Raw genomic sequence first — 26217 nt, 5'->3', positions numbered from 1 at the left:
GAAGCGAAAAAGGGACAATAGGAAACACAGTGGAAGAAGAATACTTACTTAAATTGAAGGACAAATGGGGCATGAGAAGAAATGGATATAAATTATCCACAAATACAGTCAGCATGGAATTAAAGTGTCTCTAATGAAAAAAAACCTGTCAGATTCTGGAGTTCATTTTGGAATAAGTTTTCTACTTCCAGTAGGATTAATTGGGGTTAAACGTCTGAGCTGTTTCTAAGATGGAAGCTTGATGAGTTTATGAGTGTAGTTATTATCATATTAAGATTATTATTAATTATATTATGAGACGACTGTCTGCAGTGGGAAGGAAGCAGACCTGATGACTCAAGATGTCTGTGTTTCTTGCGCTGACCTAATTTTCACTGAAAGTAATTTAATATAGATGACAGAATAACTTGAAATGAATTTGAAAAAGCAATGGGTGGATAAAAGTAGGGTTGGCTTTTTCCAGATAAAAAGGTTTCTCTGAAAAGTAATTTGCCTAGCTGTAGCTCCAACATTACCTTTGGCCTGAGAGCAGTTTGGTACTATTGCTGTGCAAGGATAAAAATATGTTAATTGGCACTGAGATAGACAGTCCTTCCTCCCCAGTAACGGCTGGCTTTCTAGGTCATTATATTTTAAATTGTGAACTACTAGTTCTTCGTAAGACTTTAACAACCTGCTATGAACCTACTATGACCTGCTATGAACTTTTATATTAATACATTTTGTTTTGATTATTTATGTCTATTTAATACTTTCTGCTTAATTATTTTGGAGAACATTTATTTCACCTAAATTTAGCTTTCTAAGGTTAAAAACTAATCCAAACTTTTTAAGCTGTTGTTTTGACCCTCCATGTATTTTCCCTCTGTCCACCAGTGTTGATTTCCAATTACATTTGCTAGTTGTATCTCCTTGGATAGTCAAGCCTAAGAAGATAATTTTCCTGCTTGCTTTCCTAGTGCCACTGGCCAGTTACCAAATATTATTTCCTTCTTTCATAGTTCAATATTAATATTTATCTGAAGCCACAGACTGGTAATTTGGCAGAAAAAACATAAAATCTCTTCAGTACCAAAATGGAAGTTAAACAATTTGTAGGCATCTGATTCTGAAATCCAAGGCTTGCTTTGGCTGCCGTTTCATCTCATCTTGGATATACCTAAAGTTCACGTACTTTCACCTACAAAAGTTTTGATGCTGGATGCTCAGAATCACTTCCATCTCATCTGAATCCAACTTAGAGCTTAAATAAGGGAAAGCCTTGCTGGGCTTTTCAAACCATTGCATGTATCCCCTTGGGTTCCATCAGCTAGATATGCTCCAAGAGCGCATATTGGATCAAGCTTTCTACATAAAGCTGCCATAGTTGGTTGCCTTTAATAAATAACCGAAGGGAAGATGATGCCTTCCCAACTGTTACGCTGCTTAGATGAATCCAGTCATCCACATTTTGGATCAAATTCCCAGGTGAGGAAATTCAAATGTAACCCTTGCCCGCATGCTAGACTCTAAGCTATTCTGTGATGCCCCTCAGCCTCTCTTTTTATGTGCAATATTTTGAGTCACTGACTCAAATATAATAAAGTATGTGTCACAAAAAACTTTGTGATCTCAGAGTTCCTTGCTCCTAGTTTCGGTGATTTTTGGCGCACAGGTAAAATGCATGGGAATGTAGGTACAGCAAACTGTGGTTCTCCTCCACAGAAACCTTGTTGTTTCTCTGTGGAGACCAGGTACCTAGAACTTTGACTGCAATGCTCAGCATTTAAGCATGTTCAGAATTTTGTTTTGTTTTCTCTTTATCTAACAGTGATTGTTTGTACCTTTTAAGAAATCTTTTGAGAGTTTTGGCAACCTTATGGAAATCTCAGAAAAGTATGCTGCCTTAGAAATGAACCGTTTCGATTTTTCTACTGAAATTGTATATTATCAGCTTATCTTCCAAGATATACTGCACAGAAATTATCATAAGAATATGTGGTCCTAATGATAATATAATAAGGAAAAGAGATCTGATGGGAATTATTTACTGTGGCTGCCTTAAGTCACTCCTCCACTATTTGCATTGTCTTATGGGAAGTTATGCCATCTGGGATTTTTTTTGAATGTTGTTATAATGGTCTTAAAAGCAATATAAATATGCTTTGATTTCACGTTAGAAGTTACGTTCTTTCTAAGCTTCTACACTGGAGACAAACGGGTTTTTTTTAATTTATTTTTTTAATAATAGCAAAGTTTGGGTTAATGTAAAATCTCATTTGCAATGGTGTTTGCTCCTCTTTCAACCTGATTTCATAGGGAAATGAGTCTTGCATAATTATTGATCTGTTGGTAACTCCTAATATATTTAAACTGTTTCAACCTATGCAAAAGAATGTAAACATAATTAAAAAAGAAATTAAACAAAAATCAGCAACTGGAGAGAGAAGAAAACAAAATAAAAAGTCAGACTTGTGTTCACACCAAGAGTGAGGTGGGTGCAATTCGACCTTGTCTTTGCCGCTGGCTGGCTGGTCGGGCAGCGCAGGCGCAGTCCTGGCAAGGCAGAGCAGATGCTCTTTCTCTCTGATTGAAAGTGTCACGGAGAAAATACGATGGAGTGGGTTTTCAGGCAGTATAGTAGCAAGATAGGTGAAAATTAACATAAAGCTATTAATTCAGATGTGCAGGCATAAACTTTTATTATATGAATGAATAAAATTGTGATTTGAAAAGAAGGTCATAACAACCAAACTTAAATATCAAAACTGCTGAAAGTTTATGATGCATTTAGAGAATACTGAATTTAAAAAAAAAAAAGCTCGCATACTGAGCTTTCTTCCAGCGAAGGATAACAGCATAAAGAAAGCTAAGTCAGTAGATCACTTCCACCAAGTTGGGTGGCAGTGTTGATCTGCTGGAGGGCAGGAAGGCCCTGCAGAGGGACCTGGCCAGGCTGGATCGTTAGGCCGGGGCCAACTGTATGAGATTCAACAAGGCTCAGGGCCAGGTCCTGCCCTTGGGTCACAACAACCCCAGGCAACACTACAGGCGTGGGGAGGAGCAGCTGGAGAGCTGCCCGGCGGGAAAGGACCTGGGGGTGCTGGTCGACAGCCACCTGAACATGAGCCAGCAGTGTGCCCAGGTGGCCAAGAGGGCCAATGGCATCCTGGCTTGTATCAGGAATAGTGTGGCCAGCAGGAGCAGGGAGGTGATGGTGCCCCTGCGCTGGGCACTGGTGAGGCCGCACCTCGAGTCCTGTGTTCAATGTTGGGCCCCGCACCCCAAGGCGGCCATCGAGGTGCTGGAGCGTTGCCAGAGGAGGGCAACGAAGCTGGTGAAGGGTCTGGAGCACAAGTGTTATGAGGAGCGGCTGAGGGAGCTGGGGTTGTTTAGTCTGGAGAAGAGGAGGCTGAGGGGAGCCCTCATCGCTCTCTACAACTACCTGAAAGGAGGCTGTAGCAAGGTGGGGGTCGGTCTCTTCTCCCTAGTAATGAGTGATAGGACGAGAGGGAACGGCCTCAAGCTGCGCCAGGGGAGGTTTAGGTTGGATATTAGGAAAAACTTCTTCACCGAAAGGGTGGTCAAGCATTGGCACAGGCTGCCCATGGAAGTGGTTGAGTCTCCATCCCTGGAGGGGTTTAAAGAACGGATAGATGTGGTGCTCGAGGACATGGTGTAGATGGACTTGGCAGTGCTGGGTTAACGGTTGGACTCGATGATCTTAAGGGTCTTTTCCAGTCTTAACAATTCTATGATTCTATGATCATCTTGAAAGTCAGTTTTTGTTTGGCATAGCCACAATATAATTCCAGGTAATATATCGATGGGATTGTATTCCATAGCTGGGCTAGCTTATTTTAAATACTGTTAACAAGTCTACGCAGCAGAACACAACATATTTTGCAGATACCCAAGCTGGTCTGAAGTTAGGAAAGCCGTGTAACAGCAGGGCAGCCCGACGCAGCCACATTAACTGGGATATTGAGTCATCGGCGGTGTAACCTAATGGGAACGGGCTCCGAGCAAGGCTCCTCGGCGGGCAGGTGACAGTGTGCAGACAGAGCTAAGCTGCTTCTGACCGCAGAGGCAGCGAGCGCCTGGGGTTTGGGTTTAGAGGTTTCTGTAGTGGGTTGTTTTCTGTAGCCTTTCAAAGTCCTTTAAAATACAGAAGTGTTTTCTCCTAGATTGGATGAATAGTATCATCTCTGAATTTCTATTTTTTAAAGCACAATTTTTCTTCCATTTCTTGAATTGTGAAGGAAGATGATGGATTTTCACTTCATTATTTTTCAGCTGACACTGCTAAGTCAGGTGGTGTAATCACGCATTTCCTACGGGGATGAAGGTGGATAGCAAGTGATGCATGTTTTCCCTGTTGCCTAGAATAACGTTCTTTTAGTCCGTAACAATTTTGAAGGTTGCGGCTTACTCAAAAACATTCTAATAACCCTTTTTGAATTAGTGTATTTTTCTGGGGGCCTCAGCATTTTATATAAAGTTTATTTTATGTATTCTAGTCAATTCATCCTTGATGCTCACATCAGAACTAGGAGTAAGCTGGATTTCAGTTCTGATGTTACAAAAACGCTTGCAGTATAGTTATTAGTATGAATATTTAGATTTCTGTTTTAATGACAGGTCCAGATTCCTGTTCCTATATCTAGAAACATATTATTTTGCAAGTAACTTGTGAAATATAAATGCATCATTCTGTTTTCCAGATGATTAGTGAAAAACTTATTTTTTAGGTGTCTGGAATTGTTTTGGAAAATTATGGGCTGATATATGTTCTACACTTCTGTATGGTCTATGTGCTATATTGTTGCTTTTCTGGTAGTTAGAAAAATAGAAACTTCCCATGGCAGAAGTCCCTTCACTGTCCTCTGTGAGTCCTATATGAAAGGAAAAGATACGTGCAGTTCTTTTTCAATTGCTACTGCATTAAACTATTAGTTTATTTGACTTCCAGTCGTGCACTGTTTATTTTTCATTCACTAAGTCTTTCTTAAATATCAGAATTTACCTGATCTTGTTGTCATGTTAACCACATTTCAGTGTAATTTAATGTAACATTTACCTTTTCAGTTGAGCTTCATGTTCTGTGTTGTCTTAAATTAGATTATCAAATCTTTGAAAGATGATTATGATTTTAAAAAATCTTTTATGCTCAGTTAGGCAACTTATTCCTTGCTGTAAATACAGGGGGAAAAGGTTCTCCCTTTCCAATGTCAAGGTCTTTGCCCCTGGTATCTTGCCTACTTTTCTGAATGCATTGCGCTGTCCCTGGCTCCCCTTTCTTTCTGATCACATATTTCCTTCAGCTTCTCCCTGTCCTGATTTTGCTACTGTATTCCAACCTAGTCCTAGTCTTACTCCTTTAAAAGCAGTATTTCCTTAAGTAGCCGAAAGTTATTAGATCTCAGCTTTACAGAAAGAACTCAAGCTCTTTCAGTGCTGGTAGCATTAAGCAGTGTTTTTTTCTTTTTTAGTACTTCCATCTGCTAAAAAGAAGTAGTAAAGTTAATCCTTAAAAATCTTGATTTAGTTACCAAGTACTATGTGGAATGAGATCCTTGCTGCTGGAATTAAACAGGAAAAATGTGTCCAGGCACCAGCATGTTTCATTTGTTATACAAGAGAGTGTTTTGCTTTGTCCTCAGAAAGGCAGCTGAAGGGATATCTGGGCAGTCTGGGATGGTGAATAGGTAGAGGGAGTGGAGGAAACTGGGCAGTAAAATCATAGCAGCGATGGTCACAAAGGGAATCATGAGATTTAATAAGGCTCAGTGCTGGCTCCTGCACTTGGGCCACACCAACCCCAGGCACCGCTGCAGGCGTGGGGAGGAGCGGCTGGGAGCTGCCCGGCGGGAAAGGGCCTGGGGGTGTTGGTTGACAGCCACCTGAACATGAGCCAGCAGTGTGCCCAGGTGGCCAAGAGGGCCAATAGCATCCTGGCCTGTATCAGGAACAGTGTGGCCAGCAGGAGCAGGGAGGTGATGGTGCCCCTGCGCTGGGCACTGGTGAGGCCGCCCCTCGAATGCTGTGCTCAGCGCTGGGCCCCGCACCCCAAGGCGGCCATGGAGGGGCTGGAGCGTGGCCAGAGCAGGGCAGCGAGGCTGGGGCAGGGGCTGGAGCACAAGGCTGGGGAGGAGCGGCTGGGGGAGCTGGGGGGGCTCAGCCTGGAGAAGAGGAGGCTGAGGGGAGCCCTCATCGCTCTCTGCAACGGCCTGAAAGGAGGCTGGAGCCGGGGGGGTCGGTCTCTGCTCCCCAGGAACAAGCGATGGGACGAGAGGGAACGGCCTCAAGCTGCGCCAGGGCAGGGTTGGGTTGGGTATTGGGAAAAACTTCTTCCCCCAAAGGGCTGTCAGGCCCTGGCCCAGGCTGCCCAGGGCAGGGGCCGAGTCCCCACCCCTGGAGGGATTTAGGAGATGTGCAGATGTGGTGCTTAGGGACATGGTTTAATGGTTGGACTTTTGATGATCTTAAAGGTCTTTTCCAACCTTAATGATTCTATGATTGGGAAAAAAAAAAATCTGTGATAGGAGTGATAGCTCTTCTAGGTGGAGGAGAGCAGAGTAAGTGTCCGAGCAAGAAGGTTAGGACTGAGGAGAAGGAGTGAAGGAGGGGGATGTAGTTTGAAGGCAGAACTGTAGAGAAATGCCGTTGGGATGACGCTGCTGGGCTGCGCTGTCCCGTCCTCCCTACCAGCACCGCTGAGTTCTCTATTTCTATAACACACGCTGCTGGTTTTCTTACGTTATGCTGGTTGCGCTCAGCAGTCTGTCTTGGTGTTTTGGTTTCCTTTTTAGTTGTTGCAGGTGACTGCTCTAGAAGAAAAATACTTTGGGAATAAAGAAGAAAAGGCAGAGACTATCGAGGCAGTTGCTGCACATGTTTTAAAAAATATTTCTCCCGAGCAACTCAATATTCAGTAACTAAGCCATTATTTTTTTCCTAACAGCAGTTAGTTTATTTAGTGAGCTGTTTATACTTTCTGGAAAAAAGTACAAGTGTAAAACTTATCTTTAATTACCATTTTTTTTCAATTCTAGGAGAAACAATGAGAATCGCCTCTTCGGAGTTTGCTGACGACCCGTGCTCCTCAGTGAAACGGGGCACCATGGTGCGGGCTGCTCGTGCCTTGCTTTCTGCTGTCACTCGCCTACTCATCCTGGCTGATATGGCCGATGTCATGAGGCTTCTGTCACATCTGAAAATTGTATGCATTTTTAATGTTCTGTATTCTTTTTGCATGTTTTGTGTGTAGAAAAATAGGGAACAAATCAGTACTGGATGTCACTGTTCACATTTCTTACTCTATTTCATGAGTTTTTCCTAAAGTGCTGAACAAGAAGTAGGAGATGACACGTTGCTACATTAGTCCTAGTCATTTTCTAATTTTGCAGAAATTAATCTTTGAGACTTAAAGTAAAAATTATCAGAGATCTTCAATGCCTAGGCTGGTACTGCTGTTACGCAGCTCTCTGAACTGAGCAGAGGCATGTACTTAACTCACCTTGCCTGTTAGCTGGGTGTTTTACTAACTCAGGACTTGTAAAGTATTGCTATCTTGTGGCAGAGCTTAGGTACTACAGTTGTGCTATTTTTTTTTTTCTCTGCCTGACTTCTGGATGTATCAAAAGATTGAATCTTTAATTTGGAGTGAGACAATAGTACAAGTGTCTAATCAGTCATCAAAGAGGAAAAATAGAATAAAGAGGAATTAAAGATTGCCAGATAGTTTGGTATGAATTTGTATTCGCTTTGGCTGCCACCATTCATGTTTTTATCAGGAGTATTAAAAGATTTTGTAGTTGAAACTGGAAATGTTGGGTTCTTTTTTTTTTTTTTTTTTTTTTGCTAGTTATTGGACTATTTCACTTCTATTGCATAAACAAATAAACTTCTGAAACAAAAAAAAAAATTGCAGAAACTCATATACAGAATATTTAAAACCTGCAGAGAGTGCATGTTTGAGTTTAGCAGAGGAGATGGAGAGTTACTTCTTTTTAATAACTGTCCAAAAAGTACTTCCTTTTGTTTTATTTGTCTTTTCAACAGTGTAACTGTACAACAACATTTATGTTCTGGAAAAACAACGAGAACCCTTCAACTTGCAAACTGTGCAGATAAGCTAAACAGTTTGAAACCAGTTTTCCTAATGAAAAAGGCAGATTTTTCTGCAGAGCTTCTTGTGAGCTCTGCTCTAATGACCAGAATGCTGCTCTCGCAGTTGCCAGCGTGAGGCTCTGATTATCTGCAGCATAAGCATTGTCTTTCTCGAATATGCTTTTAATTTTTCCCCACTATAATACTCCATGCAACTGTAATTCAAATAATCCTTTGCTAGTGAGACTAACACTTTAATATTATAAACAACAGGTTTTTCTAAACATTATGATTAAAATTCAGATTCAAAGTCTTTCATAGGCAATGAGAAATATTGTTCTCACATCTGAGATTTCTCCCTTCGGTTACAGCAGGGTACTCTGTTATTTAAAACACAAATGTCCAATACTGTTTGGTAAGTGGGTGTATTTACTTACACAGTTTGCACCCTAGATTTGCAAGGGCAGTGTATGGCAATGTGGTTTGTAATCTCTGCATTTATCAGATGTTATTATGAATCCTGTTTCCAAGAAGCCAGACATCTCTGGTTGTTTCTAGCAAAATTCAACTTACAAACCTTAAATTTGATTTGGGTTTTTTTCAGGTTAAAAAGGGTAATTTATTTCTGAGGATTGACAGTGTAAATATTTTTATGTTACCATTTTATAATGCAAACCAATTTTAGATGAATAAAAATTAAATTATTAGGAAAAAAAAATGTGTTTGTATTTTACAAAATTGCTGAAGGGGCAGCTCTTGTATTGACTCAAAGGTAACATTCAAAGACTGGTGTAAGCTAACCATAAAATTAATAAACTAAAATCATTCTGCGTGTCAAAGTTATGAAGCCTGATTTATACTGAAATGCACTGTAATCGGTTTTCACTGAAAGCATGTCAAAGGAGTGAGTTACGCTTCAGACTTCATGGGAAATAGTGCATTTTAATTAATGTTTTTGAGTGAATATATGCAGATGCTTTATGGAAGGACACTTGGTCATTTCTTTCAGATTGTCTTTTGCATTTCTGAAATTAGTAATAGTGCTAATTGCGGTGAAGCTTGTGGAACCCTCATAAAATAGCATATGCTAATATAGTATGTGATCATACGCATATAGGATTCTGAGTCTATCGTAATTAATTACAGGCTAGTTAATCAGAGGAACACATCTGTACAGTTGAGGGAAGATGTGTTTTTCTGAGGACAGAGAACTTGCTCTAACATGAATTTGTAAAAGAAATTATAATAAAAAAGGGGTTTGTGCTCATGTCCTTTCAAATACTTATTATAACCAGTTTCTTCATTTTGAAATTTCATGGGCTTGAGCCCAGACTGACACAACAGAGTATGATCAACATCTTTCAAAGGCTGATTATCAGAGTGGAATCTGTAACAAATTCCTTAGCAATTTTATTTAATGGGGAGCTGGCAGGACTTACAAAAATGCCTTACAAAAATCATTTTGTCATGCCTGTGCTGGTCATTACAAAGAGGCTAAAGGTGAATGTTTCGGGTAGTTTAATATACATGCTTCTTGATATGAAAGGAAGATGTTCATAGTTTGCAAGGAATCCTGCAAGGACAAATTAGTTAAATTGATGATGCTTTTATAATTTGTGTTAATGGTTAAGGCAGTCAGATAGTTCAGCTTAAAACTGCTGTTCTTTTTAAGAGTAAAAGAAGAGGTAATTGGATTCTGAATAAGATGTAGCTTGCAACTCTCAGACTTAGTATAAAATTTCCAACATAACAGCTATGGATTTATCTGCTTGAATTATACATTTTCCAATAGAAATGTATGGGTTTGCTACTCTACTGCCCTGTAATTTGTAAATCCGCAGTAAGTAGGTAAAAGCTCAAAATAAAACCATCCTCTCCCGCTGGTAGGAAAACACAATTGGAGCAACGCATGATAAAAAGGCAGGTTCTGCACATAATCGTGCCTTTCTGAATTCATTAGACGCCAGCTACTGCTGAATTTAGGGATTCCCAGCGGCCTGTGGACAGTAAGCTGCAAACCTCTGCTCTTGCATAGGAGCGTGTCCCTTTCGGAACTAGCTGCTTCTCTGCGAGGGGAAAAGTTGTCTGTTGTTGGAAGCTTGTGCACGTTGTCGTGAATTAAAGCAATAGGTTTTAGAAAGAAGGATGAATAGAAGCTTTTCAGTTCTCAATCTTTTTGCTTTGAATTGCATTTTTATCTTGTGAGGGAGAGAAATACAACTTCGAATTTTCATCTAGTCACAGGAAAATTTCCTTTATTTATTGTATGAAAAGAGCATGTTATCCCTTCAGATATTTTTTCTTACTATACATAAGGTAAAGTTTCACAATAGATTTGGTAGATTAACTTGGTGCTGTACCTGGGGTTTTATATCTTTGCCTGATAGCTACAGGATGACTGCGTAACTTTAGGTCCGTTTCCCTTGGTAGATTCTTTTCTCAGTTTTGAAGTAGCTGAAAAAGGAAAGCTGAGAGTCAAGAAAAAAAAGAAATAATAAATATATTCTGGGTTGAATCTATTGTTGTTTCATTTATTTCACAAAGATACAGTGTTTTGGATATATCAGGGTAAATTTAAATCTTAATGGTAAGTTTGAGTTCCCTTTTTAAACGTTATTTCTTGTCCAGAATTAATAACTTCCCTTTGTTTTCCCAGAAAGCCTGTACCACACATGAAGAACGTATTCATCTATGTTGTTTTAAAACCTGCGGATATTAAACATTTCATCTGATAAGTGCGAGTGGTGAAATTAATATACTTATGCCCTTTACATTAGTTTTACATGATACCAAAGTACAGTAAATGGAAAGTAATGCAGAATGACAATCAGACAGCTCCTCTATTAAGAAACCTAATTAAAGTTAGTGGGACTGTCATAAAGCCGCTGTACAGTGATGGGCGTGAAAGCTAAATTGGGTCCGTATAATGTAGAGTATTGAGTAGAATAGTTACAGACTTTGTCAAAGAGTGCACCCGGATTAAAATGCTGACACAGTTGATATATTATGTTCTAGGTAGAGGAAGCACTAGAAGCAGTGAAAAATGCAACAAATGAGCAAGATTTAGCGAATCGCTTTAAAGAATTTGGAAAAGAGATGGTAAAACTGAACTATGTAGCTGCTAGACGACAACAGGTGAGTATATTTTAAAGCAGTGGTTGAGAAAGTTAGTCTTGGTTCTGCAGATCGCGTTTTACGTCCAAGTCTGGATTAGAATGTACAATAAGTAATTGCTGTGTCATGGCCTATAATTTATTCGCATTGATTTTTTTGAATGTGATGAAGTCTTTAATAAATGCAATTTCTTTAAGAATATTTTGCAAGTGGCTTTAATTAATAGCAGAATGAAGGATGAAAAGGCAAGTGATTCAGGAGGTTAAGGATAGTTTTAATTTGATGATTATTTCCATTTAATTCTAACCTATGCTGATTTGAGGTCACCCTGACAGCTGGTAAAGCACAAGCTCTTTCGTAGTCTCGTATAATTCAATTCAGGAAGAACAGAAATCTACTTTGTGTTTAAAACCATCATTATTAATTTTCAGATACTTAAAAACCCCAAGTACTCAATTCATTCGTTACTAAGGCAGATGGAAAAAAGACCAGAAAGTCACGATAACATTTATTCAATGCCTGCAATTATACAACTTTGCAATAAAGATAACTTTCTCCTGAACACTGTTCTCTTTAAGAGTCCAGACAGTGCTGTCGCTGTGGAGTTGTACAAGGTCTCTCCAGCTTCGATTGTATTTGAATACCACCAATCATTCAGGGGTGTAGTCTTTGTATTGCATAGAGTCATAGAATCGCAGAACACCAGGTTGGAAGGGACCTCGAGGATCACCTGGTCCAACCTTTCTAGCACAATCCAGACGAGATGGCCCAGCACCATGTCCAGCTCAGTCTTAAACATGTTCAGTGTAGCGGAGTCAACCACTTCCCTGGGGAGATTATTCCAATGATTGACTGTTCTCACTGTGAAAAATTTACCTCTCGTGTCCAATCGGAATCTCCCTGGGAGTAACTTGTACCCGTTACCCCTTGTCCTCACCATGGACCCTGTAAAAAGGGAGTCTCCATCCTCTTTGTAGCTCCCCTTTAAGTACTGGTACGTGGTGATGAGGTCATCTCTAAGCCTTCTCTTCTCAAGGCTGAACGAGCCCAGCTCTCTCAGCCTACCCTCATATGGCAGGCTGCCCAGACCCTGGATCATCTTGGTGGCCCTTCTCTGGACCCCCTCCAGCCTGTCCACACCTTTTTTGTATAACAGGGACCAGAACTGTACACAATATTCCAGGGGTGGCCTGACAAGCGCCGAGTAGAGAGGGATAATGACTTCTTTATCTCTGCTGGTGAGGCCCTTTTTGATGCAACCCAGCAGCCTATTGGTTTTCTTGGCCGCAGCAGCACACGGCTCACTCACGTTGAGCTTCCTGTCCTCCAGGACCCCCAGGTCCCTTTCCATGGAGCTGCTCTCCAGCCAGGTGGATCGCAGTCTGAGCTGCACTCCTGGATTATGTTTTCCCAGGTGCAACTCCTTAACACTTGTCTTGGTTAAACTTCATAAGGTTCCTGTTAGCCCACTCTTCCAGCCTGTCCAGATCTTCCTGCAGGGTGGCCCTTCCTTCCAGAGTGTCTACTTCCCCACTCTATTTGATGTCACCTGCGAACTTCATCAGGCTACACTTGATCCCATTATCCAGATCGCTTATGAAGATATTGAATGGCCTTGGGCCCAATATCGATCCCTGGGGGACCCCACTTGTGACAGGTTGCCAGTTTGAAAAAGAGCCATTTACCACCACCCTTTGGGTGCGGCCCATCAGCCAATTCCTCACCCACTGCACAGATCCCTTGTCCAGGCCATAACGCAGCAGTTTCTCCAGCATACCAGATTTAGAAAGCTGGCTTTCCATATTCATCCATTTATTTTCTGCATTACAGTAATGACAATTTACTTCTGTATTACTATTGTATTTTTATGAAATGTAACATTTTCAGAGTTATACTGAAATTAAATAAATTAAAAATGCAAAATCTATTCACGATATGAACAGCACTATTCTGTATGTTCAGATACTTCCCCTGTGGAAGTGTAGCTACAAATATGGGAAAAAGAGAAAAATGTGAAAGCTAATGAAGGTATACGTCTCTTAAGTTCTTATTGGAGGTATGAAAAGATATCAGAAAATCTTAGTTATAAACCTTTTAAAATTTTCTTTTTAAGGCCCATTTTTATAATGCCAGTAAGGTTTTCCATATAACTCTGGAAAATCTTGACAGCATTAGAACTTACTACTTAGATGTTCGTACATTTTCCTTTCATCTCTTCTGTTTGGTAGCCTGATAAATTTTTTGGGAACTTAATTCTCTCTGAAAACTGTTACCTCTCAGTCATGTGTGGTGGAAATGAGTCAATGGGTAGAACCTTTAAATCCAGAATATCTGGGTTCTTTTTTAATTTTTGCTATGGATTCTATGTGTGAACATAAGTAAAGCATGGAGCTCTCCAGACTTCTTTGTCCATAGTTTTAAAATAGAAGTAATAACGTTTTGTTACTCCTTGTGAATGTTGTTAGGACTACCTTACCTAATGTTTGAAAGGCTCTCATGGACAGTGTGATATATCCCATAAATACATAAATTCATGGATTAAATAACAATAATACAGTGTCATCTTATTCTGGTAACATATTGTACAGTGTCTGATGCTTGTTGTCAGAGGAAACAAAAGAAAGTAGATGTCATTAAAGCAAACACTAAATGATATGAGGAATAGATCAAAACATGAAGAAAAGGCTAAAAATAATGAGGGACATATTTTTTAGGTCTTTAAACTAAATACATATTCATCAACGTAATATTTTTAGGCTTGGATTTTTTTAAAGGTCTACCTTATGATGGTTTTGTAAAGGACATAGGTATTGTACGTACAAAATTATGGCACTTGCTGCAACAGGACTGTTGTACTCACGTTGCCTTTATGGAATCAGCAGACTGAATGCAGTCCATCAGGAAGAGTAACTTTGAATGTTTTATACAAATGTTCTGCGGGTCTTTTAAATAGAGACTCTTTGATAAGAAGATACTGTGAGCAGAATGTAACAGCTGTAGCTACGCAGAAGGAATGGACTTTCTTAGGCAGGAGGGAGATTTCTTTCTGTGATTTATGGTAGATTCTGTCTTTGATTCCATCTGTGCAAAATCACTGGACAGTATTTATGCAGAGACACTTAAGCTGTATAGACAATACATTCTAACGTGAAAACTCATTTACAACTATAAAAATTGCGTGTTTTTGTATAGGAACTGAAAGATCCTCACTGCAGGGATGAAATGGCTGCGGCTCGAGGTGCTCTGAAGAAGAATGCCACTATGTTGTATACTGCATCCCAAGCATTTCTCCGCCACCCTGACGTGGCAGCCACTAGGGCCAACAGAGACTATGTCTTCAAGCAAGTACAAGAAGCAATTGCTGGCATCTCCAATGCTGCCCAGGCCACCTCACCCACTGATGAGAACAAGGGGCACACTGGCATAGGAGAGCTTGCTGCTGCACTAAATGAATTTGATGTAAGTATCAGAAGCGTATGGGAAGTGAAGTTTTTCTCCATGAAATCTACAGTGCTTTTAACTAATGGGTCTTGACCAGATCTCAAATTTCCCTTTTCATTCAGGTCCATTTCCTCAGACTGCGGAGGCAAAGTGCAGACATTGATTGGTGTTACTTTTAATGAGGAATAGTTGTTTGCTGCTAATGGACTTGAATTATGAGTTACTTGTGCTCATATGCAGCGGCTGTGATAGAAAGAAGTCCTCTTTTGCCCTAGTGTCCTTGAAAAATCTAGCGACATAGTTCTAAATAATAAAAAGTCTGATTAATCTGGCATTTTAGTTCTGTGACTAAGATCTGTGATTTGTTGAATGGTAAAATCATATTTGTCTGGCAAGTCAGGAAGTCAAGACAATAAAATAAAGATGGTGATGGAGCTGAGCATCCTGGAAACAATAACATTCAGCTTCAGTCATGAATTATGTTAATCAAAGATATGGAAAAAGCATCTTTGAAACACAGTTGATACCAGTCCCTTCAGCTGCAGGCAACGTGCTGCAGCCTCTGTTCCAGAAATAGCTACAGTTTTGCTTAAGCAACTTTCCTGGCAGCTAATGGTTTAACTTTTAATTTCATTGCCAGTCTTATATTCTGATATTTCCCTATTTTACGGTTGAGGACTGTTCTTTAGAAAGTGAAAAAAAAAAAAACAAACATTAATTGCAGACAGTATCTGAAAATATGTTTTTTCTCTTTCATTCTGACTTTAGGTAAGGGTTTGTTAAAATTGTAATTAGGGAATGGTGTCCTTTTCACTTTGATTAATACCTAACGTTGCAATACAAGTACCTGGCATAGACCTGCAGGAGCTGCTCAGACCTGCTGTATTTAGGGCTGCCAGTGGAGGCATCTCATGTTGTGTTGGACTGGGCTTGTCTTCTGCATCGATGGCTTACTGTCATCGGGTCTGCTTTGGATACGGTAGTGGAAACAGTAAATATTATAGGATCAAGGGAAGCTCCAGGATTGAGTAAGATATTGAAAAAAGGCAGCGCATGAGTATACAAATAATAGCAAAAGGGAAATGGGGTGGAGGTGACAGAGGTGGAAACAAGACAGCAGAAAATGTGTGGATAGGTGTGCAAAGAGACAAGCAGATAGGGTAAAACTGCTCAGAACTCCTGCAGGACCCAGAGGTTGACTCCAGTTCCAGCATGCTTTTCAAGTAAATCATAGAATCATAGAATTGTTCAGGTTGGAAAAGACCCTTATGGTCATCGAGTCCAACCGTTAACCCAGCACTGCCAAGTCCACCACTAAACCATGTCCTTGAGCACCACGTCTATCCGTTCTTTAAATACCTCCAGGGATGGAGACTCAACCACTGCCCTGGGCAGCCTGGGCCAGGGCCTGACAGCCCTTTCGGTGAAGAAGTTTTTCCCAATATCCAACCTAAACCTGCCCTGGCGCAGCTTGAGGCCGTTTCCACTTGTCCTATTGCTTGTTACTAGGAAGAAGAGACCGACCCCCACCTCGCTACAACCTCCTTTCAGGTAGTTGTAGAGAGCGATGAGGTCTCCCCTCAGCCTCCTCTTCTCCAGGCTAAACAACCCCAGCTCCCTCAGCCGCTCCTCATAACACTTGTGCTCTAGACCCTTCTAGAAACAGTACCGCCTGCATCGACTATACTGATATTTTTTCTTTAATATCTATATTTCTATAGTTTTTCCTGTAAAATTATTGTGGGTCAGGATTTAAGGAATTCTGCGTAGTTTTAAGGGCCTTCTCAGCTCACAGGTGCCTTATTAGTAAGATCCTGAGAATAATATGCCTGGTTGGTCTGATTGTGCTCTGGCTTTTGTGGGGGACTTTGCATGTTATGGACAGCAGAGGTTTGACAAACAGTAACAGAAAACACGTGACAAAGCGCTGCTGCTGCTGCTCTCTGGAAAAGGCTGCTGCTCAATGCAAAGAGAGTCATGCTTACTGAAAGTAAATGCAGTGAAGGCTATGCGAGGCATCTGACGTTTTTCCCTGCCTCTTTGTGAGAATATCTGTTCATCATTTTTCTCCTCAGGTAAAGTCTTTTCAGCTTTACGTGATGTTGCAGGCATCATGAATGCGTATGTGAGACGTATAGCCATAGTATTGCGTTCTGTTCACAATTACTTGTGGAAAAACAGCCTGTCATTTTTGAGAAGTTTCTCTAATTTTAAGAAACAAAATGAAAATTTTCTTCTCTGACTTACTGAGGAGATGAAGATTGCAACTATTGTTTTATCTGCTAACTATATTTCCTGTTTTGCCTCACTGCTTAGCTGTTGAACGAGATTTATCCACACCTAATTTTGCACCAGAGCCAACATTCCCTAAACTCCAGGGAAAGCCAGAATTTATAGCTGTGATAGTGGGATGATTGTGAACTTACCCTTATGTTTTACAAGCAAGAAAAATTACCAGACCGGTGAAACTTCGTCATGGGTAAATAGATGGTGGAGAAAAAAGTTTGATTTTTATGCTGGTAATATGTTACTTCAGCAAGGGAAAGGAAGTTTGTATTTTCTAGTGAAAATAACTTTACAGTATATTTATTTTACAGTATCAGTCATATTGATTGAGATCAATTTGTGTTTGGTATGAAGTGCATACTAAACCTTGTATTATGTGACAAGATAATTCTTTTATATTAAAATAAGTTTACAGTTTTCTTCTAAAATATTTAACACTTCTCAGCCTCATTATTTGAAATTTCAGAATCAGCGTTCTGTGGCTTGATGCTTCAGATAACTGCAGTGTAAATCATCTGAACACTTTCTCAGTCAAACTGTCATCACATGTAACATAAATAATTACTCTACCTATTTTAAGCACTTCAGCTATTGTGTTTAAATGGGCGCCATGTTAATTGTCATGCTCTGTACAATGGTGACTTGTGGTATAAATTCACCTGTGAGTTATTAGCTGCAAAGTTTTGGGGAGAGTTGTCATTTATTGCTTCTTGGAGATAGTTTATGTAGAAATGAAGAGAGTTCACGAATCTCTTTCTTATCAGATTTTCTACTTTAAAGCACTGTTTGAAGTTGATTGATTACAGAAGTACGTGTTTAATGCCTCATCTTTTGTCCTTTAACTTAAATATTCCTGCTTTAATTTTAGATCATTTAAATCCAGATATTCCTGTATTTATTAGTGAAGTAATTTATTAGTAAAATTTGGTATATTTCTGGGTTCTTAGAGCAACTAAGGACGCACCTTTTACTCCTCTCATGAAATTTGCCCAAATTTATGCAAGTTACATAGAGAGGTTTGTTAAGATCTTATTTTGAATTCTGAAAATATTCTGTTTGCACCGAGGAAATGGTAGTTTTGGTTGGGTAAGGTCTCAGCCTTTCTGATTATGAAGAGACTGCCGTGTTGTCCCATGCTGAGTACTGCGGGATTGATTCATCTTGTACCCTCCGTGCTGTCCCCATTCCCCATAGCCATCATGATGTGTACCAGAGACAGGACCTACCCATCAAACTGGAGTGCAGCGGGGAGGTAGATAAAAAGATTGTAAAATTACTAAGTGCGAAGAAATGAAGTGAGAAAGACCAGGAAATCTGTGCTAAATGAAATCCCAGGTGAAGACAGATGGCATCTACGCTCCGATGTGGGCTTGGCAACTGGACAAATAGATGTAGAGTGAGTGATGGGTGTAAACCCTAGCAAAGACTGGAGACAACTAGGAGGGGGATGCATTCTGCATGACAGAACGGCGAGGGAGCTCCGATTAGTACGAGAGTGCATCCATTCAGAATATGGATTGAGATTGTGATTTCTTACTTTCTAGAAGTGTAGCTGTGTCAGTGGGATGTGCTGATAACAGTTTAGAAGTGCTAACCACTGCGGAAATTCCAATTCTAGGGGTTTCAAACAGGGCACCCTAAATTACTTAACATTTTAAACAATTCCAAATATTTTGCTTTAGATTTTGATATGACAAATGAGGGTAAGCATTCTTGTACTGTACTGTGAGGGTTAGTGTAACAGTTTTGTAAATATAAAAATGTTTACTATGCGTGCACCACAGACCCATAAAAAGGAGTATTTCTGTGTTTGGAGCAAGGCTTGGATTGTCTATGATAAATGATGAGTCAAGGATAAAATAAATGAATAAAGCCTGTGACTTAGAAAGGGGGGAGAAGAGATATCTAAAGGAACAAAGGACCAAAAAACCTGCTTTCCATTGATGCTAAAAGCAAATATCTGTCATCTTTTGTATTGCTCCAGAAAGAAAACATCAGAACTGATGCGGCTGCTTAGCTGACTTTCTCCTTGAGTTTTGTGTTTGTGTGTGTGCGTATAATAAATTGGCAAGTTCTGTATCTATTGATGGAATAAAAATGGTTTTGCATTTGTTAGAATGTATATATAGTGCTCACTTTTTAATACATGTTGATCCAAACAGATGCACCCTGTACCTGATGTTATCTTAATACTCCAGTGATGGTTTCTTTCTGTGTGCTCACATCCATTTGTCTTTAAAGTGACTTACCAGCAACATTGATCCGTGGTACATCTGGAACTGCTCTGCCTGCGCGTCACCCCTTTGCTCTCCGATTCCAAAATCGCATTGAGGCTTGAGTTAATATGAAAATAATTTGGTTTATAAAGGAATTGATCTGGTTGAGAACTGAAAGAGGTGGTTAAAATTATTTTTGGTACATGAGGTATTTCTATATTTGAGATAGGTCCCGAGGTACTGAAAATGTACCAATTTTTGTTATGAGAAGGATTTGAACAGAAAAACTCCAGGCAGAGTAACTCAAACTGCAATAAATTTTTGAACACTGCAAGTCTACCGTTTGGGAGATGACTACTTTTGATGAGAAACAAAGCGTTTGATGACACTAGTCACTGTCCTTCAGGCTGTAAAATGAAGTTTATACTTAATACATGGACTATCATAACATATTTCTCAAAGATATTAATAATCATTTAGGAATATTTTTCAGGGCTAGTGAATGCAGTGCTCCTTCAATGGAGTGAAAGATCTAATAAGTGTGTAATGAAAAAAAAAAAACGACATAGAAACTGAAAAGGCACAGTACTCGGGTACAGCAATAGCAAAGGATGCTTTTTTTGTAATAGAATTAACAGTCAAAATGTGACATAAAGGTAGCAGACAGAAGAGATGCTGTATCATTAAGTGACTACCTTTAAAATGTTGGTTTTTGGACAAATAACTGTACTAGATGTTCAGCCTGAGAATGAATTCCGCAGAATATTTATGGAATCTCAATTTACTTGTAAATATGTTCTTCAGAGAAGTGATTTGTGATGCTGGAGATAAAAGGACAAAATGTGAGCTTCAAAAGAAGAATTGAAACGTGTTTGTTTCAGTATTGAAATCATAAGAAACAATTGCAAAAATATTACTGCACACCCCACACAGCAATTTGAAACTAGACTTGTTGAGCTCTAGTGTCTAGGGAAGCACAGCTAAATGGCTATTTCTGTATAGTAGCAGGTAGCTATTGAATTTAAATAGGAATGCCAGTGTTACTGTGCACTGGAGAAGCTGTGTTGCAAATTCAGATAACCTCATATATGAGTTTGAATGAAATTCAGTTGGTTTTTTTGTTTTCCCTTGTGCAGCTGAAGTGGCTTTTAAACTGGAATGGTGTCAAGTCGATCGTTTCACGTGTGAAGGCAGCAGGGCTGCAATCCTGAAGGTTCAAAAGCTTCTATTCAGTAGTGAGAACCTTTGGCACTTTCTGCGGTCCTGGGATCTCCCCTGGGTGGGGAAAAATCACAGACTGGTCATCCTTCGCATATTAAGAAAATAATGAATAGCACAATGTTGTGTTTTACAGTATACCGAAAAACTTTACCTGTTTGCAGAAAAATATGTTTGAGGATGCTGAACGGACTTTTCAAGAGAGGAATAAGCAGAGTAAATTTTCAGGGTCCTGATGATGCTAAGGGGCTGAACAAGCTTTTTCTTCCATGTTATTGCTGCACTTTCCTGCCCACTACAACCCCTTCTGTGTGCTACTTCTGGGTTTTTTTTCCATGCAGAACGGGAGCAGTTTAGCAGCAACAAACTCAAATTGAGTTTACATTGAGGGTAGATTCAGACTAGATATAAAGAAGAATTTTTTCACGATGAGGGTGGTGAAACACTGGCACAGGTTGCCCAGAGAGGCGGTCAATGCCCCATGCCTGGAAACATTCAAGGTCAGGTTGGACGGGGCTCTGAGCACCCTGATCGAGTTGAAGATGTCCCTGCTCATTGCAGGGGGTTGGGCTAGATGGCCTTTAGAGGTCCCTTCCAACCCAAACCATGCTATGATTCTATGATTCTAAATTGCTTTCATCACCTGTTTCAGAAGTTCATCCTACTTTTAATCTTAGTAGTTAGCTTTATGGCATATTATGGTTAATGTTTTACCTGTGCTTGTGTATCTATGGGAATGTATATATGTTATTGTGGAAATGTCAGCTCCAGAGTACAAGGGACAGCGCTGGAAACGACAGGATTGTGGTATCACATGCATAGCAGAAACGTGACCTCTGCAAAGGGAAGCTCCCTTGCTTTCTAGCAGTTAGGATCTTGTTACCTTCATTCACCTTTAGCAGTGAGAATGGTGCTGCTGATCTGTATTTTCTGTACAAGAGCACCATCTAGTGGGTTTCTTGATTTTTTTTTTATTATTATTTTATTTTTTTTCCCCTGAAACCCTCCTGTGTACTAAATTAGTATTGTGGAAAGATATAGCAATCAAAAATACTATTTCTAAGTTTAATCATACCACGTTGCTACCACTTCTTTCGATGGCAGAGAAAGCAGTATGCCAGCAGGCCAGGTGCTTTCTGTGTTTTCCTGTCAAACAGATTTAACCTGTTTGTAGTGGGACAGTGGCCAGTTTATTTGCAAAGGAGTTTTTTTAGTGAACCTGCATCCAAGCAAATTTGATAGAGATAGTAGAAACACACAAAGGAAACCCTCTTTAAAAAAACCTAATCGATGTTTCTATAAAGAAATAAGTTTTCTGTAGCAATACAACTATTCCATTATTATTCCATTTATTACAGATTGCTTATTTCATCATTAATAATAATGGATATCTGAACTGTTAAATCAAAAATATATTAAAATTTTGTCAGGTTACATATAACAGCTCAAAAATAGCACTAAGTGAAATTTTCCAATTAGACTACTGTCACAAATGGGTGAGGGGTGATTTATCACGCTTAAGGAATCACCGACAGAGGTATTAGCAAAAGTGGTTTTAATATGATGTGAAAGTGCGACTTAACAAAGTTCGATGGCGAGGTTCTCCCTATTGATTACTGCATGGAAGAATCATACAGAGGAAAATTGAGTTACACTCGAGTTAGAATGATTCACAGAGAGACCGGGGATGCAAGGAGTAAGGAATACCCTGCCGTTGAGTCATGAGGTTCAGAAGGGACCCCTTTGCTTTCTAAACTCCTTCTCAGAAACGAGTCTAAGTGCAGCTGGATCCAGTCCTAGTCTCAGACTTGGTCAATGGTTTATATCTAAAGGATTATATATGCAAAGCGTATATGTTTCATTAGCATCAATTCAGCGTGCAATCAAAATTACCAAGGGAAAAAAAAAAAGGTATGCGCGGTATCCGTCGCTGACCAAAGATCTGTCGTCAGAAAAAGATCTCTCCGCCTTGAGGAGCAGCCTTAGAGGTGTCCGGGGAGGGGGATCACCGCCATGCAGCCACGCTGCCTAGCAGGGGGAGCTCCAAAAGATGCTCACTTAGGCTGTCATATTTATGGGATAAAGTCCTTGACTTGTAGTCAAAATACAAGAGATATGAAAGGTATGCAGGAGATTCCTTGTACCCACAACTTTCTTTGTTGTTTCCTTGATAAAAGAGTCGCTCTGTTCCTTTGTGGGTTTGCAGAAAACAGATTAAAAATAGAGGAATTCACGGCCTGTCTACAGCTCGGGCCTCTATCTCTTTCGGAGCCTGCACCAAGCCACTACCAGTCTGTTCAAGGGGTCGAGCGCACCCCTCACAAATACACTTGGTACTATTTTGAGTGTGTTTATTTAGCACCTCTGAGATGCTTATATAACTCAAGGATGTGATAAGTGAACACCACCAATATTTTAGGGAAACGATCTCTCCATTTACATGTAGAGGAGAGAGTCAGGAGGGGACTGCTGGGGGCTGTGAAGGGGGGGCTGTTGTTCCTCCGTCTGCTCTTGGCTGTGCGCTTCTACCCGAGTGTGATATTCATCAAACTGCTAGGAATTTAGTCATCCCACTGTCCCAGAAGGACAGGTATTCACTTATTTCTTGGAGTTAGTTCTCCGTTCTTTTAACAAACGGGCTCATCGAAAGCTGCAGTGCTGGAGCGGTGCGAGCAGGAGTGCGTTTTGGGGAGCTGGCAAAGGCAGAGGGAGGGGACCCTCCTCCCCCCGGGGCACTGCACTCTCACACTGTTCATATTTCTCCAAATTACACCTGTACGGCATGTCTGTGAAACGCAGCCTAGTGACAGGTAGAAACGTTTGATTTATCGCTAAACAGGAACCGAATAGCCTTGTTAGCACTTTGGGGGACACTGACATACCTACATAAACCAAGCCTGCGAGCACACTGCATCTGTTTTCACGGCGGTGCAGGCACTTCTGACAAGGAAATACATTGAACACTCTTATTTATACAGTCTCGTCTCCCAAGTTGTGCCGAAAAACTGGGTCCCTCAGTATATTATGTGCTTCTTTTTACACAAAGGCAGTTTTTCATACTGTCTTGTGGTTGTGACATTGTTTGTCTAAGCTATCTGTCAATTTGATGTTTTAATGGCATTTGTCGCTGTGGTTTTGGTTCCTTCTTCTGACACGTTGTTCGCTTTGCAATGGCATTTGCCTTAAAAATTGTATTTTCGTTGTGCTAAATCACTGAGAAGCATGTTAGGAAATGGTCTCTGCCCCGAAGGTTTTAAATTCTAAATAGATGAATTAATAAAGTGTAAAAAGAAGAATAGAGGAAAGAAGGTATCATTTGTCCAGAGCCACACCACAGATTCATAGAATCATAGCATGCCAGGTTGGAAGGGACCTCAAGGCTCATCTGGTCCAACCTTTTGATACAAGATTAATACAAGAGTCAATAAAGGCACCGCAAAGCCCTACATTCCAATTAAGTGTCTCTTCTTCTGTACTGTGCTGCTCACCGTGGTACATCATACATCCCTTGAGTTTACTGGGCTTGTCTTAGATGTAAACTTTTGTAAAACTGCGTTATACGGAAGTTTCTTACTTGAAAGATATTTCTGTTCTACCTAGGATAATTCCTCCACCTGCAGAGCTGCAGCGAGGCAGTAATATGATTGCGGCTGCTGCTTTATCAGTTTTATGCTACTACATTGTCTTGTACCAATACTTTTAAAACTTTACATTTTGGTTTTTTTTTTCTTATAGCACCTCATATTAGATTCACAACTGTATTATTATGCTCTCAAAGATGCCTTTCCTGTCTTTGAGAATATGAGTCTGAAAAATCAATTCAATTTTCCTTCCTTCCACAGCCCTAGAGAAGAGCAAGAAGTGTTTGTTGTTTTTTTAGTTTTGGTTTGGGGTTATTTTTGTGTGTGTGTGCGTGATTTTTTTCTAATCAGTGCTTTTAAAATTTTCCTATTCTTAAATAAGAAGGTTGTTTCCCATTAGAACAGAACAAGCTGATATTGGACTTCTTTTATGTGATTTGATAGTTTCTTTTAAAATTCACTTATACTCAATTACAAGAGGAAATAACTTTTGGTTAATTGGGGGGTTTGTGTGTTTTAAAGAACAGAGCACAGTAAATTGCTTAAAGGGCCCAATAAAGGCCATCATTACTTTTGTAATCCTTTCACACAGTAGAAAAATTAAAGAAGCACAAGGACATATTGAATTCCTTCTTGTTCTCTCAGTCAGTGGTTGAATGGGAGGTAATTGAGCGGGGAATTCTAGGAAGTGCCTATATGAAGGTAAGAATCTGACCTGCCCTGTTACACACATGCACACGACTGTATAAACAGGAAAACTGTATAGACATGTTTGTTGGGGTGTTTTGTTGTTTGTTTTTTTTCCTCAAAAAAGTGGCATCTAAGCTCTTTCCTCTCTGAAGTTTCATTGTGAGTTATAGCTGAGCTATAACTTAAGACTCTCTTTGTTACCAGCTCTAAGGTGCTGTGGTTTCATTAATGCTATTTAGAACTTTGAAAAAATGATGCTTTCCATGTGCTTCTTTTCAAGCTTGCCAAAATGCTGAGCACTATCAAAGTTTAGGAGTCTGTCCATTGACTTAGGAACGCATTTGGATATATTTTATGTTGGCTGATTTTCAGCTTTTTCAGAACTGGAACTTACTCTCTCCCTCCAGCCTCCCAAATCATTAACATTACTTATGTGTTTGAAAAGTAAGCAAAGCTGTGGTTCTGAAGAAGCAGCTGAAATTTCCTTAAGACTTTCTACTTATGGAAACCAGTAGATGAGCACATTTTTCATGAGCAATAAGGCAATGCACAGAAAAAGTAAGTTTTTGCAAGAGCACACACTTAATTTGGAAAACAGAGACAATGATACAGTAATCATAGTTCTTTTGGAGTTGTAAAATTGTTTTAAAAGATTAATTTAATTTTTTTTTGTTTTGTTTTACTTTATATTTCTAATTAAAACTGGGTTTTTTTTGTATTGTTGAAAAAGATATTCTAATCCAGATAAATTTCACCAAGTTTCAATGATTATGTGCTCTCTTATAATACAGTGCATTTATGTACAGTATGTAGTTATTTTCAGTATTGTAGTTGAAGTATGAATAATTTGTCTGATATTTTATATTTCGGAAGTGGTGCCATGTAGCTTATTAGTGTTCCTGATAGCTTATTCCTGTTTGAGCAAGATAAAGATGGCTTATATTACTAGTTAGCATGAAGAGGTCCATTTTCTGAAAGTTTTTATTCTTTATGGAAACATTGCAACCACTCTATAAACAGACCTTTATATAATTTAAGTAAAATGGAGAGTACAAGAGAAAATAGTTAACTATAATATGCTTAAAGAAGATATTATCACAAGTGTAACAGTTTTCAAATAAGTCTCTAATTATATTTAAATAAATTTTCTTGGACTTTGTTTCAGCTACGTTCATAGCAAAGCTACAGTTTACACTGATCTGTCTGCAGTTGTAAAGAGGCTTGAAACATTTCATTATAAGGCCTGAATTATGGTGTCAGCCCTTGATTTATGGCTCTAATGTTAGTTAACTAATTACAAATGTAAAATGTTCCAGTTCATTTACATTCAGCGTTCGTTAACTAGCTGTAAAGAAGTGATGGGAACTTGAGACTTTTGAAGGAATTTATTTAGCCACATTTCCTGGCAACTATTTTTTTCTTCCTTCCAAGAAGACATTATTTCCGTTTTAACATAATGTTAATATATATGTAAGAACTTTGTACGTGTCAATAACATAGTCTGAAGTTGCATATAGATACCAAGCTTTCTTTGAAAAGGAGTAAAACCTTTCATAAGCAAAAAATAGCGTCTCTTTGGG

General features: G+C 39.5%; 1 protein-coding gene across 3 annotated transcripts in view; it reads left to right on the top strand.

Annotated features, from left to right (window-relative positions):
* CTNNA2 (catenin alpha 2) overlaps positions 1–26217 on the top strand; it is a gene marked incomplete at both ends in the record, with an annotated part of 509011 nt that overhangs the window by 114698 nt on the left and 368096 nt on the right. For all 3 annotated transcript variants that reach the window (XM_082315551.1, XM_082315553.1, XM_082315552.1), the window contains 3 exons: positions 7035–7201; positions 11107–11226; positions 14398–14664. In XM_082315551.1, coding sequence (XP_082171677.1) covers positions 7035–7201; positions 11107–11226; positions 14398–14664 — 554 coding nt within the window. The remainder of the gene's footprint in view (positions 1–7034; positions 7202–11106; positions 11227–14397; positions 14665–26217) is intronic.

Source organism: Platalea leucorodia, assembly GCF_965183815.1.
Source record: "Platalea leucorodia genome assembly, chromosome: 6".
Taxonomy (NCBI): Eukaryota; Metazoa; Chordata; class Aves; order Pelecaniformes; family Threskiornithidae; genus Platalea; species Platalea leucorodia.
This window is presented reverse-complemented; position numbering and strand designations above follow the sequence as displayed.